This window comes from Esox lucius, chromosome 10 (genome assembly GCF_011004845.1).
Source record: "Esox lucius isolate fEsoLuc1 chromosome 10, fEsoLuc1.pri, whole genome shotgun sequence".
Lineage (NCBI taxonomy): Eukaryota > Metazoa > Chordata > Actinopteri > Esociformes > Esocidae > Esox > Esox lucius.
In genome coordinates, this window is record NC_047578.1 from 9,804,677 (window position 1) to 9,824,632 (window position 19,956).

Genomic DNA, 19,956 nt, shown 5'->3' on the forward strand with positions numbered 1-19,956 from the left:
CTTAAGTCTACCCTGCAACAGTATTTTGATACTGGTGTAAATGTTAGGTTGATGTAGTTGATGGTATAGATAGAAGTCACCTTGTCCTATAGATATGAACAGTTGTGTAGTCAGTGTAAGCCTACACAAAACAGACCTTTTTTGGAGTAGATGATACAAACAAAAAAAAAAAACAATGGCAGAAATTGTGGGTAATTGTGAAAATGGTCAGAGAGCCGTAATCGTATTGGCGCTAGGTTTTATGGGGATAATGATTCCTCGACCCTCTGTCAGTTCCCTTTACCATAACTCAGGACATTCACTCAGAGAGGAATAGCTGAAAGACTGGTACTCAGTGAAAAGTCAAGGTGGTCTTGCTGTACCCTCCCTGAAATGCCACCAGCTTGCACAATTAAAATGCCTACAGCCATTCAGACCAAGGCAAGTGAACACTGGGAAGAAAAAGGGTTATTGGGATGAGCCACCTATTTCGTACGTTTAACCCCATCCCGCCGTCGTCTGTGGAGCAACCCAGGAACTTCAAATGAAATGTAAAATATTTATGTATTCATTAACAATCATTATTAAGACCCTTGCCCCATATTATGTCCATACTGTGCCTTGAGACTTCTCACTCCTGAAACGTTTTAGGCAAAAAATTTTACACACACACACACACACACACACCCTGTCTCCAGTACAGTGTATAAATGTTCTGAGAGGGAAGTTAATTGATGGCACCTTAGTAACCTTACTAACTCCTCTCTTGGAGCAATGGACTATGAATCAGACCACCCTGTGTATTATAACTCCTGTGTGAACCATTGTGTCAGGACCTACTCAGCATGACTCAGAGGTTAAAGTTTTTTCTCTGTTGTCCATTATAATAAATTATTTCTGAAATAGAATAAAACTAGTCTGCGTACCCATCTGTTTAGCCACTTTCCTTTCCTGCTGAACAGCTTTGGCATACGACATTGGCGAAACAAAACCGGTACCCAGGCTAGAAAAACATACATGAGAGATCTGGAGATACAGAGGAAAGGAAGAAGAAAAGTTGTAGGGTCTGTTTGGTCCATGGCTAAGATTGTCCCTCTGCTCTCTCCATAAGTACAGCCCCAGCCTTGGTTGTCATAGGACAGAGGTTTGGTACCAGGGACCAATCGCTGTAGACTGGAGCGACCCACCGTTGACGCCCAGTCCTGGCTTTTCAGAATGAAACCTTGACAAGGAGACTACAGGACTTAACATAGTGGAGTCATGGGGTCAGAGTAGTCTTAAAATCCCAACAATGAACATAAAGTACGGCCCAAATTATATTCAGTACGTCTCAGAATCTGAGTCATTGAGCTCGTTATCGTCGTCAGAGGCAACGCAGAGTATGCGGTCCGGCCGGCAGTAGGAGGCGTGGTCAGGCCTCAGAGGGGGAGGGCAGTTGTAGGCCACACCCTTCGATTGGTGGTTGGAGTAATTATTCACAGAAGAAAGCGTTGCTATGGAGACCAGAGGAGAGACCGGCAGCATGGAGTTGAGGATGAGAGCCAGACAGTCAGCTACATCTCTGTTAGGGGCGCAGGACAGGGCTGGAGTGTAACCTAGAGAGAGTCAGAGAGAGTGTGTGTTAGTAAAATAATCAACAGAAACAGGCATTATTTGGCCTAAACTACAGTTATTTCTCATTGCGGTTAAGTTATGATACCCATGTTATTATAAAATATGAAACCTCGCCAACAGAAGTTTGTATTTTATTTTCAATCCGTTGGTCTGTAAGGTATTTTGTGGTTGTGTTTGTGCTCATCTCTGTGTGTGTATGTGATACTGACCGTTCTCATCTACTGCCAGGACACTGGCCCCTTTCCCCAGCAGTTCCTGGACCACCACCGTCAACCCAGTCTTAGCTGCTACATGGAGGGGCCTAACACACACACACACACACACACACACACACACACACACACACACACACACACACACACACACGTGTCACAGTAGCCTAATAACCTTTAACAGTGTGTACATTGGTGTTGTACTGTCCCATTTCTAGGATTATCACGTACGTCTGGAGGGAGGTGTTGGTGCAGTTGATGACGTTTCTGTCTGATATCTTCTCTAGTATCAACAACGCACAGGTCTCATGGCCCTGAGAGAGGGACAAGAGAGAAATGGGGGAGAGAAAGAGAGAGAGACAGACAGATGGGGGAGTGGAAGAGTTAAGATGAACAAACTGATTTAATGAGTGTGCGTGTGTGTCTGTGTTACCTTGCTACAAGCCAGGTGAAGCGCTGTGTTCTTGCCAGAATCCTGTAGTGTGAGATCTGCCTTAGCACTTCTTACTAACACTTCTACAGTGTGGATAGAGAGAATCCAGTTAGCAAGTGGGGGGGGGGGGGGGGGGGTAAAGGAGGGGAGAAGAGGAATAAAGGAGAAGAGGAGAGGACTGACCCACGGCGTTGGTCTGTCCATTGTGTGCTGCCATCATCAGTGGGGTGGAGCCTGTGTGAGTGTCAGCGGCGTTGGCCTGTGCTCCATGACTCAACAACAAGGACACACACTCCACGTGGTCGGAGAACGCTGCCGCATGGAGGGGAGTCCTGTGGCAAGGTGACAATAGACAACGTTACACACACACACACACGCACGCACACACGTTTCTCAGTGTGTTTACTAATGTCTGACCTGCCCTTGGCGTCTGTAGCGTTGACTATAGCCGAACCCAGAGAGTCAATCAACATCTCAGCGACTCCCTCGTTGTCATTCATACTGAAACACAGCAGAGTATTACTCCTGTCCAATATTTCGTTTATACTTTTTGATTGATTCAGATATTGATTCAGATATTGGGGGAATGCAATAAATTGTCAAAGTCAGCGTCGGTGAGGTTGGCCTGGGTTCAACTCCGGCAGGACTGTGTTAGCCTGCGGAGCTTCAGCCTGGGCATAAGCTGTGAGAGGTGGAGGCTTACATGGCACAGTGCAGAGGGCTGAAGGGGTTTCCCTGAGTCTTCCTGAACACCTCCTGTTCCAACAACAACTCCACACACCCGTCATAACCTGGAGGAGGGAAGAGGACGATGGCAGAGAGGAGCAGAAGGAGACCAACACACCCAGGGACAGTGAGATCAGACTCTCTCCTATAAGTAGTGGTTACGTCTGAGTATGTTCTGAAACGTACAGTGTGAGTGAGTGTGTGTGTGTGTACCATTATAGCAGGCCCAATGCAGCGGTGTGTATCCATGGTTGTCGGTGAGGTGTGTGCGTGTGTGTGAGGCGTTACACGCCAGCAGCAGAGCTCCCAGAACCCCCGTGTCACCGCAGGCTGCCGCCAGGTGCACTGGAGAACGTCCAGACCGGTCACACACCGACACACTGGCCCCGCGCTGCAACAACGCCTCCACACACTCCTCGTGACCCGACACCGCCTGGCCAAATGAAACGGGTCAGTTATAGGGTCTGTGGCCATTTCACTGGTTGTGTGTGTGTGTGTGTGTGTCTCAGTCTCACCCCGCGGTGTAGTGCCGTCCTGCCCCACTGGTCTTTAGCCTCTACGTTAGCTCCTCTACTCAACAGAGAATACACACACTCTGTGTGTCCGCTCAGTACCGCCAGCATCAGAGGAGTCCTACAAACACACACCGCCAATTTAAATGTGTATGTGGTTTTACCGATCGATCGTTGATTAATCACTCCACACACACACACAAGTTTGTATGGCAATCCTCATGGGGACCAGAAAATAGAAATGGCATGCTCCCTTTCCCTAATCTTAACCCTAACCAGTACCTTAACCCTAATCTAAACCTAACCTTAACCTCAATAAAGAAACATTTATGCCTAAACTTTACCTAGATTTAATGCCTAACCTTAACCCTAAACTTAACCAACAACGCCTGGACCTTAAAGAAACCCCAATTCTAACTCTAAAGTTAACTAAGTTTTGCCCTAAACCTAAACCCTGAGCCAGGAAATTGACTTTTGCCTCATGGGGACCGGCATAAGGTACCCATGAGTCCATTTGTTCTGGTTTTACTATACTCATGGGGACATTTGGTCCCCATGAGTATAGTTGGACCTAAAACACACACACACACACACTCACTGTCCACTGGCATCCTGAACATCCACAGAGTTGTGTGTGTCGTTGTTACTGATTAGAAGACGGAGACACTCCGCGTGGCCGTTCATCGCTGCAGGGCGAGAGAGACTGTTAAGGAAGAGCCGGGAGTCGCGTATGTACGTGCGTGCGTGTAATAACCTCTACCTGCACTGTGTAAAGCGGTCCTCTTTAGTGTGTAGTCCTTGGTGTGCGTGTGAGCTCCATGCTGCAGTAACAGGGACACACACTCCTGGTGACCCCTGCAGCAGGCCAGGTTCAGGGGAGTCTGTCCCTCGGGGGTCCGCGGGTCCACCTCCAACAGAGAGGCAGCCAGCACCTCCAGAACACCACAGTGACCATGGTACGCCTGGGGAACATCAGACACTCGGTCAAACCCCTCCCACTCCGTTCACATCTGTATGTTCCTGCTAGCGGTTCCCCAAGCCCCCCCCCCCCCAAGGGACGCTATGACCCACCGAGAGGTGAAGGGGGCTGACGAGGGCGTGGTTATCGGGGTCATTCAGGATGTCTGTACCTGATGTCTCCAGCAGCTGGCAAAGACACAACAGAAAAGATTCAGGTTGAAGTAAGCGCACTAGAGCCACCAGCAGAGGGCGCTCCTCTCGTGTTCTATAACCCCATGGACGGACGGACGTTCTTGAGCAACTTACCACATCTAGGGGAGTCTCCCTGGCTATCTGAAAGATCGGAAGACCGTGTCACACACAGGTACTAGTTGTGGCTGACAGTATGTGTAGGTGTACCTGGCACTTCTTGTAGCTGACAATATGTACTAACCAGTTCCAGGCACTGTGTGTTTCCGTAGGCTGATGCATAGTGGACGGGGTTGTAACCCTGCCGGTCTCTGATCCTTGGGTTAGCGTCACTCCTCAACAGGTACTCGACACATCTGGAAAACGGACACAGTCGGAGATATGTTCTCAGTCAGCCAGTGACCCAAGCAGCCAGTCAGCTACTCACTTTCCGTCTGTTCCCGCAGCGGCGTAGTGTAGAGGAGAGCAGCCCCTCTCGTCCAGCTCGTTCACTCCAGCCCCGGAGCCCACCAGGGCAAACACACACTGACAGCTACTGCTACAACAGGCATAGTGCAGCGGAGTCCTGGAGACGACAAGCCACACAACACTTCATCCTTCCGCATCATTGCAGACAATGGAAATGGGTCTTTTTTTGCGCACCGCCAAACGTGAAGCAGAACCTGACCTTCCAAACCGGTCCTTCTTGTTGAAGTCGGCTCCCGTGTTCAACAGCAGGTTCAGACACTCCAGGTTCCTGGCGGATCGAGAGCGAGAGAAAGGTGTTGGCTTCGTGCGAGACGGGGAGTAAAGAGGTATTCAATAACACGGCCCAGTCTCGCCTCCTTCGGCTGAGTGCTCCTGTCTCACCCTCCGGCGGCGGCGGCGTGCAGACAGGTCCTCCCGAAGTCGTCCGGCGTGTCGATGTGGAAGCCGGGCGACAGCAGTTTCCTGCAGCAGTCCGAGAAACCACTGAGGGCAGCCAGGTGGAGGGGGAACATACCGTGTATGCCGCGCCTGGAACAAACCACACGCTGTCAGGCGGGCTCAGACGGGGGTGTGTGTGTGTGTGTGTGTATGTCACTGGGGGCGGATGGAATGTCAAATCCAGGCAGAAAACATCCATTCCATCAGCTGAAGCCATATATTCAGATGAGATGTGTGTTATACACTTCAATGTGTTTTTGGCCATTTTTATATCTTAGTTAGCAATGTAACCACCTCAAGACATCCAACTAATTAGTAGAGTCAAGCTTGTTGGGGTCATTGGTTGCTGGAATACACGTCACCTTCCCATGGGAGACTAGAGACGCGGCACGGAGCGCAGAGCCAAATAAAACAGTCATGTCTTACTTGGCGGTGTCGGCTCCGTGTGTGAGCAGATTGTTGATCAGTAGCTGGTGGCCGTAGCGAGCGGCTATGTGAAGGGGACAGTTGCCATTGTTATCCTCACAGTCCACATCAGCACCTGCGCACACGCACACAATGAGTTGTGATACAGACAAACGTGGGGTTCGGAAAAGGAAAGCTGTTAGGGCCGGTTGGTCCTCACCGTTCTGGATAACAGCCTGAGAACGCGAGAACCTTCCATGGACCGCAGCCATGTGGAGAGGAGTCTTCCCGTCCTTACTCTGGAGGGGGAGAGGGGGAGAGGGGGATGAAAGAGAAGAGAGCCAGAGACTGAGAGCAATTATGCAGCACAGAGTGGAACAGCTCTTAGCAGTGCTGCTCCTGGTATCATCGACCTTCCCAGTGAGAGGAGGACTGTGCTTGAACTCTAAAGGACAAGTGCCTAGAGCAGCCTGGACCCAGAGAGGTTCAGCACACTCATACCCCCCACCATGTCACACAGATACCCTGTGGCTCTATGATCTGTGTGTGTGTGTGTGTGTGTGTGTGTGTGTGTGTGTGTGTGTGTGTGTGTGTACCTTGATGTTGACATTAGCACCGTTCCCCAGTAGTAGTTCCAGACACAGCGCCCCCTGGCGGGAACAGGCTGAAAAGTGGAGTGGAGACAGACCCCGCTCATTCACCTGTTAGAGAGAGATACCATAACTACATACACACACAGACCCCGCTCATTCACCTGTTAGAGAGAGATACCATAACTACATACACACACAGACCCCGCTCATTCACCTGTTAGAGAGAGATACCATAACTACATACACACACACACTATAGATGATAAATACCCAACACAGATAAACAGGTGTACCTGATTGACGGAGGCCCCAGCCTCCAGGAGTTGGTTGACCACCACATCCTGACCATTGTAACAGGCTATATGGAGAGCAGAGTTCCCGTACATATTACCCTGATTAATCTGGGGAGAGACGAGGGGGGGGGGGGCAGTCAGTCATTTCAGTATGCTTCCCCTCAGGTGAGGACACGGGTAGATGGGGGGGTGTTACCTGAACGCCCAGCCCTAGCAGGTACTGCACCGTGGTGGTCATGCCACTGGAGGCAGCGACGTGTAGCGGACTGTAACCCTTCTTATCTTTACAGTCCACCTCGGCCCCGTTAGACACCAACAACCTGACCACCTCCACGTGACCTGTCGGGGAGGCATACCGTTAAATCAAACTGCATCGTTTAGCCATAGCTCTGTGTGTGTTTGGGTGGGTGTGTGTGTGTGTGTGTTTGGGTGTGTGTGTGTGTGTGTGTGTGTCGTACCCATGTAGGCAGCCCAGTGGATAGCTCTCCTGTCCTTCTTATCAAAGGCGTTGACGTTGGCATCTCTGGAGAGAAGCAGCCTCACCATCTGAGGCACATTTTAAAACGTCTTTATTGGAAACCAAGAGGACGGAACAATGTAAAGGAGTTACAGATATATCTCCACCCCTGTTTCTCTCTCCAATTTCTGATTAAGGCCCTGCTTCATAACAGCAAATTCGGGACAGTCGAGATATGCCTTCTGAAGCCACTCTCTCTGGCCTTCTACTGAGCCCAAGCCACCACAAAGTTTATCTAGGGGGAGACTATGCTGCCCAATCACACTTCCTTATTTTTTTTTTTACCTCCAGGTGTCCGCTAAAGGCAGCATGGTGGAGGGCTGTCCGGCCTCCCCGGTCCGACACGTTGACGTTGCTAAGCAACGGGAGGAGGGCCTCGGCAACGCGGAGAGCCTTGTTACTGGACGCCACGTGGAGAGGAGTCTGCCAGTTCTTGTCCCGCGCGTTCACGTCAGCACTGTGTTTTATCAACACAGACACGGCGTCCTGCAACGCACGCGCACGCGCACGCACAGTGTTTCACAGGGTATATCCAGAAAAAAAGCATTCATGACAGTGTGTTTAACATGACAGTTAGCATGTACAGTGCTGTGTTACCTCACTACCAGAGGCAACGGCCCGGTGAAGAGGAGTCAACCATTGGTTGTCTTTAGCATTTACTCTGGCTCCTGGAAGGAGGAAGGAGAGCGGGAGAGAGAGAGAGAGGTGTCAAAAACAAATGTTTCCCCTCCCTCCTTAAATTGTGATGTTTTAATTCAGATAGGGTGAGAGAGAAAGAGGGTGAGGTTTAACTGCTAGGGTCCCATGGGTTACTGGGGCATGGGGGGAAAAACTCCCATGATCCTTGGTGATGCTCATGCGTGTCAGGGGTTAAAATAGACCAATGCCACCTGTTACTGTTCCATCATGAAGCAAACAGAACCCCACCCCCACGCTCGTCTTCTAATCTGCTAGGCTTTTTAGGTATGCAAGATTTTATTGGTTCATTTTCCAGTCACCAGATTTAGTCCCATAGCTAATGTCCACATTTATATATATATTTTTTATTTTTTATTGTGAAATCAATGCCCGGTTCGACTCATAATTCTTTGCTAATGCAGAAAGGCCAAGTCACTAGTGCACCTGAGAGGATGAGCTGCTGGATGATGTCAGCATCTCCACGGTAGGCGGCAGCGTGGAGTGGGGTCCTCTTCTCATTGTCCTGGTTGAGTAGAGAGCAGACAGGTTACAGGTCACACACAACACGCAGTGGGGACTGGGAAAACAGAAATCCATGTACCCTATACCCTTGCTCTATATCTAACCCTTAATTACCAAACCCTTATGCCTAAACTTGACCTAACCCAGAATGCATACAACAGTAAATCCAATTCTAACACTATCCCCAGTTTTAAGTATTTACCAGAAACCCAACCCCTAGGCTGGAAATCGTATTATTCGTTGTGGTTTCCAGCGCAAAAACATTGTGGGTATCAAATTGTCGGGTTTTACCATCTTTGTGGGGACGGAAAAAAACTTCCTCTCTGCTTTCTCTGGGGGCCAGCATATCGAACGGCACTCCTGTGTATGTGTCTGTCCAGTGTCTGCCTGGTGTGAAAGTGACCGATGGGTGACTTCAGCAAGACTAGCACTCGGTTTCTCTTTTCCATCTCTCCCAGACAGAGTACTGTAATATGGATGTTTGTTTACGGTCTGTTTGACTAGAAAACCCACGTCCCCTCTCTTCAGAACCAGGCTAGCAAATCTGGATGGAACAATCAATTTCAGCTCTCTCCCTCCCCCGCCTCGCTCATTCTCTGAATTTCTCCATCACTAGCATGCCTCTCTCTCTCCCTCTCTCCATCCCCCTGTCAACCCTGTCCCCCCCCCCCCCGTCCCTCTCTCCTTGTCTGCATTCCTCCATCTCTTGTTCTGTCCATGCAGCAGAGGGCAATCTGTGGAGTGCTGTAGGTTGTAAACAAGGTCACATGTCTGAGACGGAGGCCTGTGATAGGTCAGACTGAAAACTGCTGACTCGACCAAATGTCTCTGATGACCCCAGCATTATAGAGAGGATCAGAGAGGGGGATGAAGGACATGGAAGGAGAGGTACAGCAGTGCTGGTGGTGGTGGTGGTGGTGGGGGGGCAGACCACAGTCCTAACCTGATGGATGGGCTTGAAGACTGAGGCTTCCCTAAACTGATTGACAGGCTGAAAGCCTCTGGCTTCTCAACACTGATTAAGCTTCCCTTCTTCCAGAGGGTTTCTGGTACTTCACTGCACTGATATTAAACAGACTAGGAAAGGCAGGCGAACGTAACGACGAGCCTTCGCCCGTCAAGGCTTTTTCAACTGGCAGTGATTGTGAAGTGGGCGATGGGAGGACAGATTTGCAAGCAGTTCAGGTGGAGACTGAAGTCTTTCTGGACAGACTGAGGGTCCAGCGTGAGACCAGTACCGGCCCGTTCCTTACCTGAACATTGACATCTTCCTTTTTGAGTATGAGGGAGCGGACTTCATCAGGGTCCACAGAAAATATGGCTTTCAGCAGAGAGGGCTGTATGGAGACAAGCACAGACAGCCATCAGCACACACGTGTACAAGTAGCTTTTTTACCCCGAAGCCAGCCAGGCGGTGAGGGGTCAAAACACAGCCCAGCCACCTGTCAGAATACCAGCTGGTTATGTGATAGAGAGGGGAGGGGGGGGGGGGGGAAGAGGTACCGAGGGGAAGTGTGCTCGCAGGGAAGTTAAATATGGCTCCTGTCAGAGTTCTTATTGACAGAAAGATAAAGTGAATGAACCTCCTGCATCCTCTCATTTCTCACTGGCACCCCCACACACCATTCTGCGAGTATGAATGGAAATAATGTGAGTAGGAAAGAGTGTGGCTGCTTGATACCGACTGTGCCTTAGTTACACAGACCTCGTGTATACATGCAAGGCATCCCAGCCTCATTTTACTTAGAATTTATTTTATTTTACAGAAAGTGATAAACTCCAAGCTTTATTTTCCATTCTATTCAACCAGAGGTCACACTGACCTTTTCATCTCTTTAGTAATTGTGTCATGTGTACATTGATGGACACACATTCGACGAAATCCCTTCCCAAACAGAGAAAAACCTAACATATATTTTCCTAGCCGCAGCTTTCTCTGTCATTATAAGTTGTTTTCTATCATGTCATCAGATATATATGTCGGTATGGAACGATCAAACGTAAGGCAAATAAAAAAAAAGAAATATATATTTTTATCAAATCATGTAATGCCCCACACCCGACAGGGAACATAATCGCCGTAAATTGACAAGGCCTGGACTAGAAAGCATGAATCGAACAACACTGATTATCTTATCCTCCGTCACATCTAAAACCCCATGGCCAGCAACGTCATGGAGTAAGAAGCAATGAAGATTCTCTATTTAATCCTTAAACTGTGTCCAGAGTTCATCTAAAGCTAATCTAAAACTCCATACAGGGTCTGCATCCACACGTGTTAACTGCCCAATTCGAGCTGCAGTTCACCTTGTGGGATGATGCTAAATGTCACGTAAAATACAAAAATGTAACGGCAGCCAATACATTCCTCATCACTACTAGTTACACCCGTGGAAAAAATATAATCGCACCCACATAAACAACAAACACTAAAATAGTAAGCAGGTGTTACACAAAAGTACACAACACTGCCGTAGAACCTTACATTGAGTGTTGAGTAATACGTACATATTACATTGTTTTGGTGGTGCTGTTTGAGTTGCGCCGGACTGATTCCTTCACGAGGACAATAAATGACTATATTCTGAATGCCCACAAACTGAATGCATCTCTAGCTCAGGTTATACAACGCGCTAAGCATCTCACCTTATCTTCTTGAGCTCTGCGACGCACGGCATGATGGGACTTGCGGTCTGGAGAGGGTTTGGGGTGAAAGGGGGGAGAGGGGCGAGGAAAAGGAGAGGGGCGAGGAGGAGAGGAATGTTCATCCTCCTCTTCTTCCTCCAGCACTACGATACACACACGGCTTGCCCGCTCTGACCGCATCACAACGTACCCCCTCTGTCACTCACACACGCAGCTCCGTAACTTCTACCTCATCAGGAAGACACATTGTACCCCCTCTTTTATAACCCCCCATTCCATTGACACTACAGTTCCTAGGGTGTATTATAATCCAGGATAGAAAGCGGCGCTGTCCTCTCTGTCCTCCAGGGTTACAGCATTCTGGAAGGCAGGCAGCTTCGTCTCTAACTGACACACACACACATTCTCTCTCTCCTTCTCTCCCTCTCTCTGTCCCTCTCTCTCTCTGTGTGTGAAACACACGTTGGCTAGCACATGGATTCCTCAGGATAAGGGCAGCGATGGCATGCGGCACTCTGATCTGACTGGCTAGCACACAGGAAGCAGCATATCCCCACCGCCTGCACCGCTGCAGCCAAACACACGCGCTCCCCGTTCACACGCCCACGCGCTCAGAGGTGCTGCGATTAGTGAGGACAATGCTACTGGGCTGGGCTGTGTTGGTCGCGCCATTCACAAGGCTGCTGAAACCAGCGCTTTCAGGGAAACCAGGGGAGCCAGAGAGAGAGAGAGAGAGAGGGAAGTGGGGGTGCAAATGACAGAAAGAGAAGGGGATGAGGTAACAATAAAACCAGCAAGGAGGAAAGGGAGATCGAGAATGGTGAAAGAGGTGGGGGGAGAGGTAACCGAGAAAGGAAAAAGAGCAAGAGAGAATGGTGGATAGTGAATGGTAGGGAGCAAGGCTGTAGCCATGGAGTGAACATTGGGGGGGGGGGACCAAATCAGCCGGGGGTCTCCAGGTCCCCACAGAAATTTAAAGTATCTATAAATCTTAACCATAAATATTTACACAATCTCATATCGCCTTGTTGTTCCTGCAACATCATATTGAATGTTGCTCGAGGACCATCATTGCAACTGACCTGTAGTTAGTTGATTATCCCAGTCCAAAGACAGAATATTCCCCCACTCCCCACCCTTTGACCTAACCCTAACCTCAGAGACATCTGTGCCTAAACCTAACCTCACTGGTACCTGTGCCTAAACCTAACCTCAGTTGTGCCAACATCAATTATAATGTTGTCGGAACAACACCAACATGGTGATATCAGATTGGTCAACAATATTTGCTTCTTTTCTCACTCACCATGTCACCTGCACACCCTGCCCCTGCCAGTCTTTGAGGGATCATAACTAGGTAGCTAGTAATAAGATTGTTCTCTCTCATTCTCTCCATGGTCATTAGTTTTTGTCTCAAACGGGGGGAAATAATCTTGATAGATTGCATGATTGTACATCTATCTGATGTTCAAAGACAATTTGCAAAGGTGGATAAGAAATGTTCATGACCTGATGCTGTCAGACATTTCTAACTTTGCCAGCATGTTCCTTAGAACTCTCCTGTTAGTTGCATGCAGTTTTACAATGTTATGTCATTTATTTTGGGATTTATGATCACTTCAAACTATAAATTGTAGGTAGCACAGAGGCCCTATCAAATGGACCAAAAATACAGATAATTTTATTATAACAATTTTATTATCCCATCTGTTGTGGGAATTGATTAACTTATTATAGGAAATGAATAGATACAATCCATATTCATTACAAACAACTGTAAATATGTCATATTATGCAATAGTCTCCACTCCCAAGCTTTCATATTTTACACATAAGGTTCCATAAGGATGAATTGAATGCTTTGCGGGTTACTTTTAAGGATCAATTACTAAAGAATTCCACAGTAGAATTGTCTGATCTGGTTCCAACCTACAGATAACAGTGTGAAGTTGCTAGATGTAATCCTCCCAAAATGTTACCTATTGTTATTTTGGTATGGTTGCATGTTTAGTGCAGTCACAAACAGTCAAAATTGCATGGTGATTTTGACAATTTTATAGATTTCTGGTCATATCTTGGCCTTAGATAAAGAAACAGGCAAGCTACTTCAGCAACTCCTTCTAGACTAGTTTCCAGGTGACATATTCTAAGCAAAAGTCTCAACTCCCAAGCTTTCATATTTTACACAGGGGTCAGGGTTGTTCCATAAGGATGCTTTGCGGGTTAATTTTCAGGATCTATAACTAAAGAATTCCTCCGTAATATTATCTGATCTGGTTCCAACCTATAGATATTAGTGTGATGTGGCTGGATTTTATACTCCCATATAACGAATTTGTAGATTTGTACCATTATCTTTGGTATTGAACAGGTTAAAGGTAAGCTTCCTTTGCCATTACTTCCAAATGTATCTCTCTCTCTCTCTCTCTCTCTCTGTGTGAACATGAAATAAATACTATCAGTAAACAAGTGGCGTTTCTTGCCATGATGTTTAGGAATGGACTACTTACCATTTCTGATTTGAATGGCAATGATTATATCAATAAACATTGACTCACCTCTTGTGCTACTGTACTTTTATCTTCTGACTGGTACTCATTTTCTCACTGCTTTCAGCTTAATTTTATTTTCTGAGGCTGCCCTAAAAATCTGATGAATGTCACTGCCACCCTTCCTCTTGCTCATGACGACACTCACTGTGAATGAAAGCTGACTAATAAAACTGCTAGCACTAATCATACAAACACTAATAATGCTATAAGCAAATATAGCTCTAAAGTATATATTGAATACATACAGTTGAATACGCACATGAGCACCATTGTTGGTCGCTGAGTGAATGTGTGGCTGATTAGCTTTCCAGGTAACTTAGCTTCGACAGATAACATTAGTGATTGATTGATTAGCACGCGCAAATCGGCTCGTTTTCACCAAAAACGTTTGTTTACACTCCATGCAATTACTGACACTTATAGCAAACGTATTCATTTCCACAATTACAGGTCCAGCAAAAAATGATGTGTTGATGTTAAAACGATCACAATTGACAGGAAGGTAGCCTACATACAACTCACATTACATTCGAGTTTTCCACTTTTTTTAAACATTTTAAAGTAGTAGGCTAATGAAAGAGAGAGACAGTACAATGTTTGACATTGTACTTACCAACAACAGTCCACCAACTGGGGTACGGCAAAGCACAAGCAGAACTGCAGCAAACCGTAGAACTAGAACCGGTAATAAAAATAACGGCAATTTGTTAAGTTATGATTATGTTTACATTTACAAATGATTATTTATCGCATTTTTATTTTATTTATAATTTATATATCAATATACTGGGGGGGGGCATATTTGAATATTGGGGGGGGGGGGGCTCCAATATATATTGTAATTACGGCCTTGGTAGGTAGACAGGGAAAGAGTAGGGTATGTACAGTAGGTAGAGTGGGTGGGTCTGTTAGTATATAGTAAGCTGTTATAGACTCTAGTGGTTGAAGCTGGTCTGTCTGTACTGGTTTGTTGTTATTTAGTGCAGTCCATAATGGTAGTCTGTACTGGTTTGCACTGATCTGTTTATTAGGAGCACAAAGACTCTGCTGTTCTCCAGAGAAGAGAGGCTTTATCTTTCCCATAGAACTTAAAGAGGAGTGTTTGCTAGAGCGTGTTTGCCAGTAACCCTTATGTTTGCCAGTAACCCAGAATTTGTGGTTGAGCTACAAGATCCCCCATTCCCTTATTACATAAAATGTACAAACTGGCAAGTCAACTAGAGCAGTGTATGTTTGTTATTTACTGTGTGTGTGTGTGTGTGTACGTATAACTGTTACTCATATGAGAGGCAGAGTCTGTGGAGAATTCTAGCCTGGCCACAAAACCCCATTAAATCACTGTGTCTGTGTCTGTCTGTTTTTCATTTGCTCTGAGTAGGTTGGTAAAACTGCAAAAGAGTAGCTCTGAATCATATGACATATGGTCCCTGTCTGTGTTCCCAGTCAATGCCAGTGGTCCAGGCCAGTACCAGCCCCAGAGAAGGCAGTATGTCTAGGCAGTTTGCAGGAATACCAGCACCAGTCAGGAAAAACCACAGACCATCTGGAAAATACCGTAGCCCTCTGCTCCATAAAGCTGTGCTGTTAGACGGGCCTATATTGTCTTTACATAAGGTTTTCCTAAAATAACTGCAGCATTTCTGCTGAGCTCAGGAGGCCCTTTACAACACAGAACCCAAACTGCTCATACCAAAAATACTGCAACACACCTCACATATGGAACACATACACCCAGTGACCTCTCACCCCTAACACAGCTCCTATTTTCTCTAAACCTGTTAACAAGAAGACATGCCTAATGTGAGACCCATTCACACATCTTTTCTAACACACACCACACACACACACAGACACCACACACACACACACACACACACGGTCTAAGGGTTGTATTTGTGAAGAGGGCACATCAAACGTCATGTGACCATATCCACACACAGTCCTGCATCAATCAATCAAAACTGGGTTTGCACTTCTGAGGCTTTTTTTGTTTTGGAATATCTTTCAACAGAGGGATTTAAAAAAAATAAATAATAATAATAATAATAATAAGGTCAGGCCATGTATATCTACTGTTCCTGTTGTGTTTTAATAAAACGTAATCTCTCCATACTCCCAATAAAATAAAATAAATCACGAGGATGTTGTTAGCAGACACCATCTAGAGGAGAAATAATGAACTGCTTTCTTTTTCCTACAACCCTGTGTGTGGTCCTATTTTTACTACACATAAGGGGGACCCCACAAAAATTGAGAAACCTGAGAATATTGTCCCCACAATGTTTTTTTTTGCTGCTTTCCATATGGGGGAAAAACTATATTGGACTTAGAGGCGGTTTAGGGTAAAACTTACTATTGGGGTTGGTGTTATAATTGGGCTTCATCTTAGGCATTAGGGTTTCACGTTAGGGTTAGGCTAAGTTTAGGCATAAAGGTAAGGTTACAGGAATAGGAAACATAGGGAATCATTTTCCTGGGACCCACAGGAATAGAAAAACCGAAGTGTGTTCATTCATTTTATAATAAGATTGCCGACTCATGAAAGTAAACAGGGAAGTGGATAATGGACTAACGTTTTGTGACTAGTGGGTGTATACTGGCTGTCTGAGGGTTAGTTCTGTGCAAGCCCTTTTAGGGGGTCATAAACTAAACAACTTGGAGTAAGATGAACCTTTGGACACACACAGTATCACAATACAAACAATTGATTGCACAAACAAAACCTTAACCCCAAATTGTACCCGATGTTAATATTGGACAAATTCAAGTACAACCCCGTTTCCCCCAAAATTGGGATGCTGTGTAAAATGTAAAGAAAACCAGAATGCAATCATGTGCAAATCATTTATACCCTATATTAATAGGAAATAGTACAAAGATAACATATCCAATATTGAAACTGAGAAATGCTATTGTTTCTTGAAAAATATATGCCCACTGTATTTGATTCCAGCAATGTTTCTTTCAGAAGTAAAGTTGGGGGGGGAGTTCAGCACTCTGTGAAAGACTGCACAGGCAAATAAGGCAACAATGTAAGAATAACGTTTCTTAACATAAAATTGCAGGGAGTTGGGGCATCTCATCATATATGGTGCATTAAAATCAATTAAAGATTCAGAGAATCAAGGGAAATGTCTGCATCCAAGGGACAAGGCCGAAAACCAATATTGGATGGCTGAGATCTTCGGGCCCTCAGACGGCACTGCATTAATAACCAACACATTTCTGTAGTGGAAATTACTGCATGGGCTCAGGAACACTTCAGAAAACCATTGTCTGTAAACACAGTACGTCGCTGCATCCACAAATGCAAGTTAAAAGTCTACCATGCAAAAAAGAAACTCGATATAAACCAGATTCTGAAACACCACCGCGGCCTTCTCTGGGCCCAAGCTCATTAAGGTGGACTGAGGAAAAATGGAAAACTGTCTTTTGGACTGACAAATTAAAATGTTTATTGTTTTTGGGAATCATAGAATGCCGCGTCCTCTGGGCAAAAGAGGAGAGGGACCATAAAGCTTGTTATCAGCGCACAGTTCAAAAGCCAGCATCCTTGATGGTATGGGGGTGCATTAGTGCACATGGCATGGTCGACATGCACATCTGTGAAGGCACCATTAATGCAGAACAATATATTCAGGTTTTGGGGCAACATATGCTGCCATCCAGATGTCTTTTTCAGGGAAGGCCTTGCTTATTTCAGCAAGACAATACCAAATCACATTCTGCATGTATCACAACAGCACGGCTCTGTGGTACAAGAGTCTGGGTGCTAAACTGGCATGCCTGATGTCCAGACCTGTCACCCTTCGAAAAACATTTGGCACATTATGAAACGAAAAATACAAGAGACCCCAAACTGTTGAGCAGCTGAAATGGAAAACATTTCACTTTCAATACTATAGCAATTGGTCGCCTCAGTTCCCAAATGCTTACAGAGTATTGTTAAAATAAGGTGATGCAACACAAAGATAAACACCCCTGTCCCAACTTTTTCGAAACGTGTTGCTGGCATCATATTTAAAATGGGCATGTTTCCAAAAACAATACAATTTCTTCGTTTCAACATTCAATGTGTTCTCTTTGTACTGTTCTTAATTAAATATAGGGATAAACGATTTGATTCGCATTTTACGCAGCGTCACAACGTTTTTTGGAAAATAGATTGTAGAATTAAATAAGTCCCCGATTAGGTGGTGGTAATGATTTTTTTTTACTGGAACTGGCTTCTAGGGCCAGATTTTAATCCTCCTAGAACAGGAACTCTGTCCAACAATACACTTTTCAACTAAAAGTTTGTAATGAATACATTAGCCTATGTGTCTATGACTAGGTGACTCGGTCGCTAGTCTTTGATTTGACTGTAAAAGGTCGTTTACTGGCAATTCAACAGTTGACTAAGAAATGAATTAACACTAGTATCTTTGCTTTTAGCTTTTTAGCTAGTAAGATGATCGTATTTATGGGATATATATATATTTAGTTTATTATACTCTCAAGACTTTTACTTTCTACAAAGAAATCAAGTCCGTAAAAAATGTTTCCATTACTTTGTCTTTTGACCAATCGCATCAGATCAGGTATTTTTTTCAGGGCTGATGTGATTGGTCAAAATACCAATTAGTTAAAAGAAATTTCCGAAATAGTCTGCCTGCGTGAACACAGCTTACGTAAACCACAACCGGTTTATTTTCAGTTAGTATGTTAGCTATGACTGTATAAGTCAACAGCCTACCTGGTCCCGAATCTTCAGAACCACCATTTTCTCGGTTCGCCGATGGCTCTCACGTGTCTTTTACCGGCGAATATAGCAAAAGGGCTTTTTTTTGTAGGTTACAGAACGTTATAGTTCCGTTTGCATCGGGTTGTCTCTTTCAAAGAAAGACAGGCAATGAAAGAAAGCAAGAAATTCACACAGGACACTAAACTAACTCCACAACAACATAAGAGCGACGGTTCGTCACTATCTTCTATAGCCACAAAGTCATAAACCCCGCCTTTTCCTACAATTTGTGTTCTTGAAACCAGATTTTAAACCACATCATAACCTTAAACACACTACAAACCTGATATCCAACCTTTATCTTAAATTAGTACCAAAAGTACATATGTACATGTGTATATAATTCTGACTGTTGCTGTAGAATCGGACTTATCAGAATCGCAGCAGTAAGCATACTATTGATTGGCTGAGGCAAGTTCCACCCAACAGCAATAAGAAAGGTGGTTAGCCAGCTGCAAACCACAGTTTTCAATGTGTCAAAATGTTTCATTCATAAAATCAGCAGAAACGGCCCTTGAATAATTACATAGGTCCATATAAATCCATAGATTAAAACGTTGTTACTTTGTATAACAACTTTTATAACGAAATAGATTAGATAAAGGGCAAATGTAGAAGTCACACACTAGCTTATAGAAATGGCCTATAATAACTTTCAGGAAAAAAGTCAATCTCATGTTGTTTGATTGACATGCCAGTCTGTCCCTGATATAAATAGATTCAAGATATGCATAGTCTGGCACCGCTAGTTGCCCCAGACAAACACTGAGTTGAACGAATTGAGGGCCTTTTGATTAGTTGAATCTGGGGTGTTTCTTCTGAATCTTAAATGATATTCAGAATTATGGTCCACAGGGAGCATCTTCACTGGTAGTACTTGAAGGTTGGTAGCTTGTAGATATCGGACCACGGACTATAAAGTAAACAGAATAAAACAATGCTTATTTGATGCACAGACCTTGTCATGACAGAGTAGCACTGCTTACCAGATGCATGTCTGTTAGAGACAGACAGTTTGGGCAAACGAGATGCACTTTACTTGAGCCATATTCAAACAGGTTATCTGGTTAAATGCAAGTATGAATTGACATCTTCTAATGCAGGGCTGCTCAATCCTGTTCCTGGAGAGCTTCCATCCTGCAGGTTCACTTTTCAACCCTAATTTTGCACACCTGATTATGAGCTGGATGAAAAGCCAAGTCAGGTTGTTGGAGAAAACCTACTGGAGGGTAGATCTCCAGGAACAGGATGGAGCAGCCCTCTAAGTAGTACTCTTGTCCCAAATAACCTCCACTGCAAGTCAGGCAGAAGATAGCCAAATGTATCCTTCATTATTCAATAATAAAGTTGTGAGAAATTCCCAGTGAGAAAGGCATTAGATTTCTTCTCTGCTTACCAACCAATCATCTCCTAGATCACCTACCCCCATTCAGACA

At 45.3% G+C, this 19,956-nt stretch overlaps 1 protein-coding gene across 3 annotated transcripts; it reads right to left on the bottom strand.

The window, feature by feature from the left end:
* Positions 1-524: 524 nt before the first annotated feature.
* LOC105012459 (serine/threonine-protein phosphatase 6 regulatory ankyrin repeat subunit A) lies at positions 525-18,870 on the bottom strand. 3 transcript variants are annotated; one of them, XM_010873318.4, is made up of 28 exons: positions 18,473-18,870; positions 9,793-9,876; positions 8,462-8,540; positions 7,937-8,007; positions 7,625-7,825; positions 7,281-7,368; positions 7,019-7,161; positions 6,823-6,930; positions 6,533-6,637; positions 6,157-6,235; positions 5,958-6,072; positions 5,475-5,621; positions 5,293-5,361; positions 5,053-5,190; positions 4,870-4,981; positions 4,743-4,769; positions 4,548-4,622; positions 4,237-4,438; positions 4,075-4,162; positions 3,480-3,597; positions 3,178-3,397; positions 2,942-3,029; positions 2,656-2,739; positions 2,422-2,570; positions 2,239-2,321; positions 2,037-2,119; positions 1,803-1,894; positions 525-1,574 (listed from the first exon to the last, which is right to left on the bottom strand). In XM_010873318.4, the coding sequence occupies exons 1-28, from the start codon at positions 18,497-18,499 to the stop codon at positions 1,300-1,302; spliced, it is 3,150 nt and encodes a 1,049-aa protein (XP_010871620.2). In that variant the 5' UTR covers positions 18,500-18,870; the 3' UTR covers positions 525-1,299. The 3 variants fall into 3 exon arrangements, with proteins under 3 accessions (XP_010871620.2, XP_010871618.2, XP_010871621.2); XM_010873316.4 differs by lacking the exon at positions 18,473-18,870 and adding an exon at positions 11,186-11,818; XM_010873319.3 differs by lacking the exon at positions 18,473-18,870 and adding an exon at positions 11,025-11,127.
* Between the last annotated feature and the right edge of the window lie 1,086 nt (positions 18,871-19,956).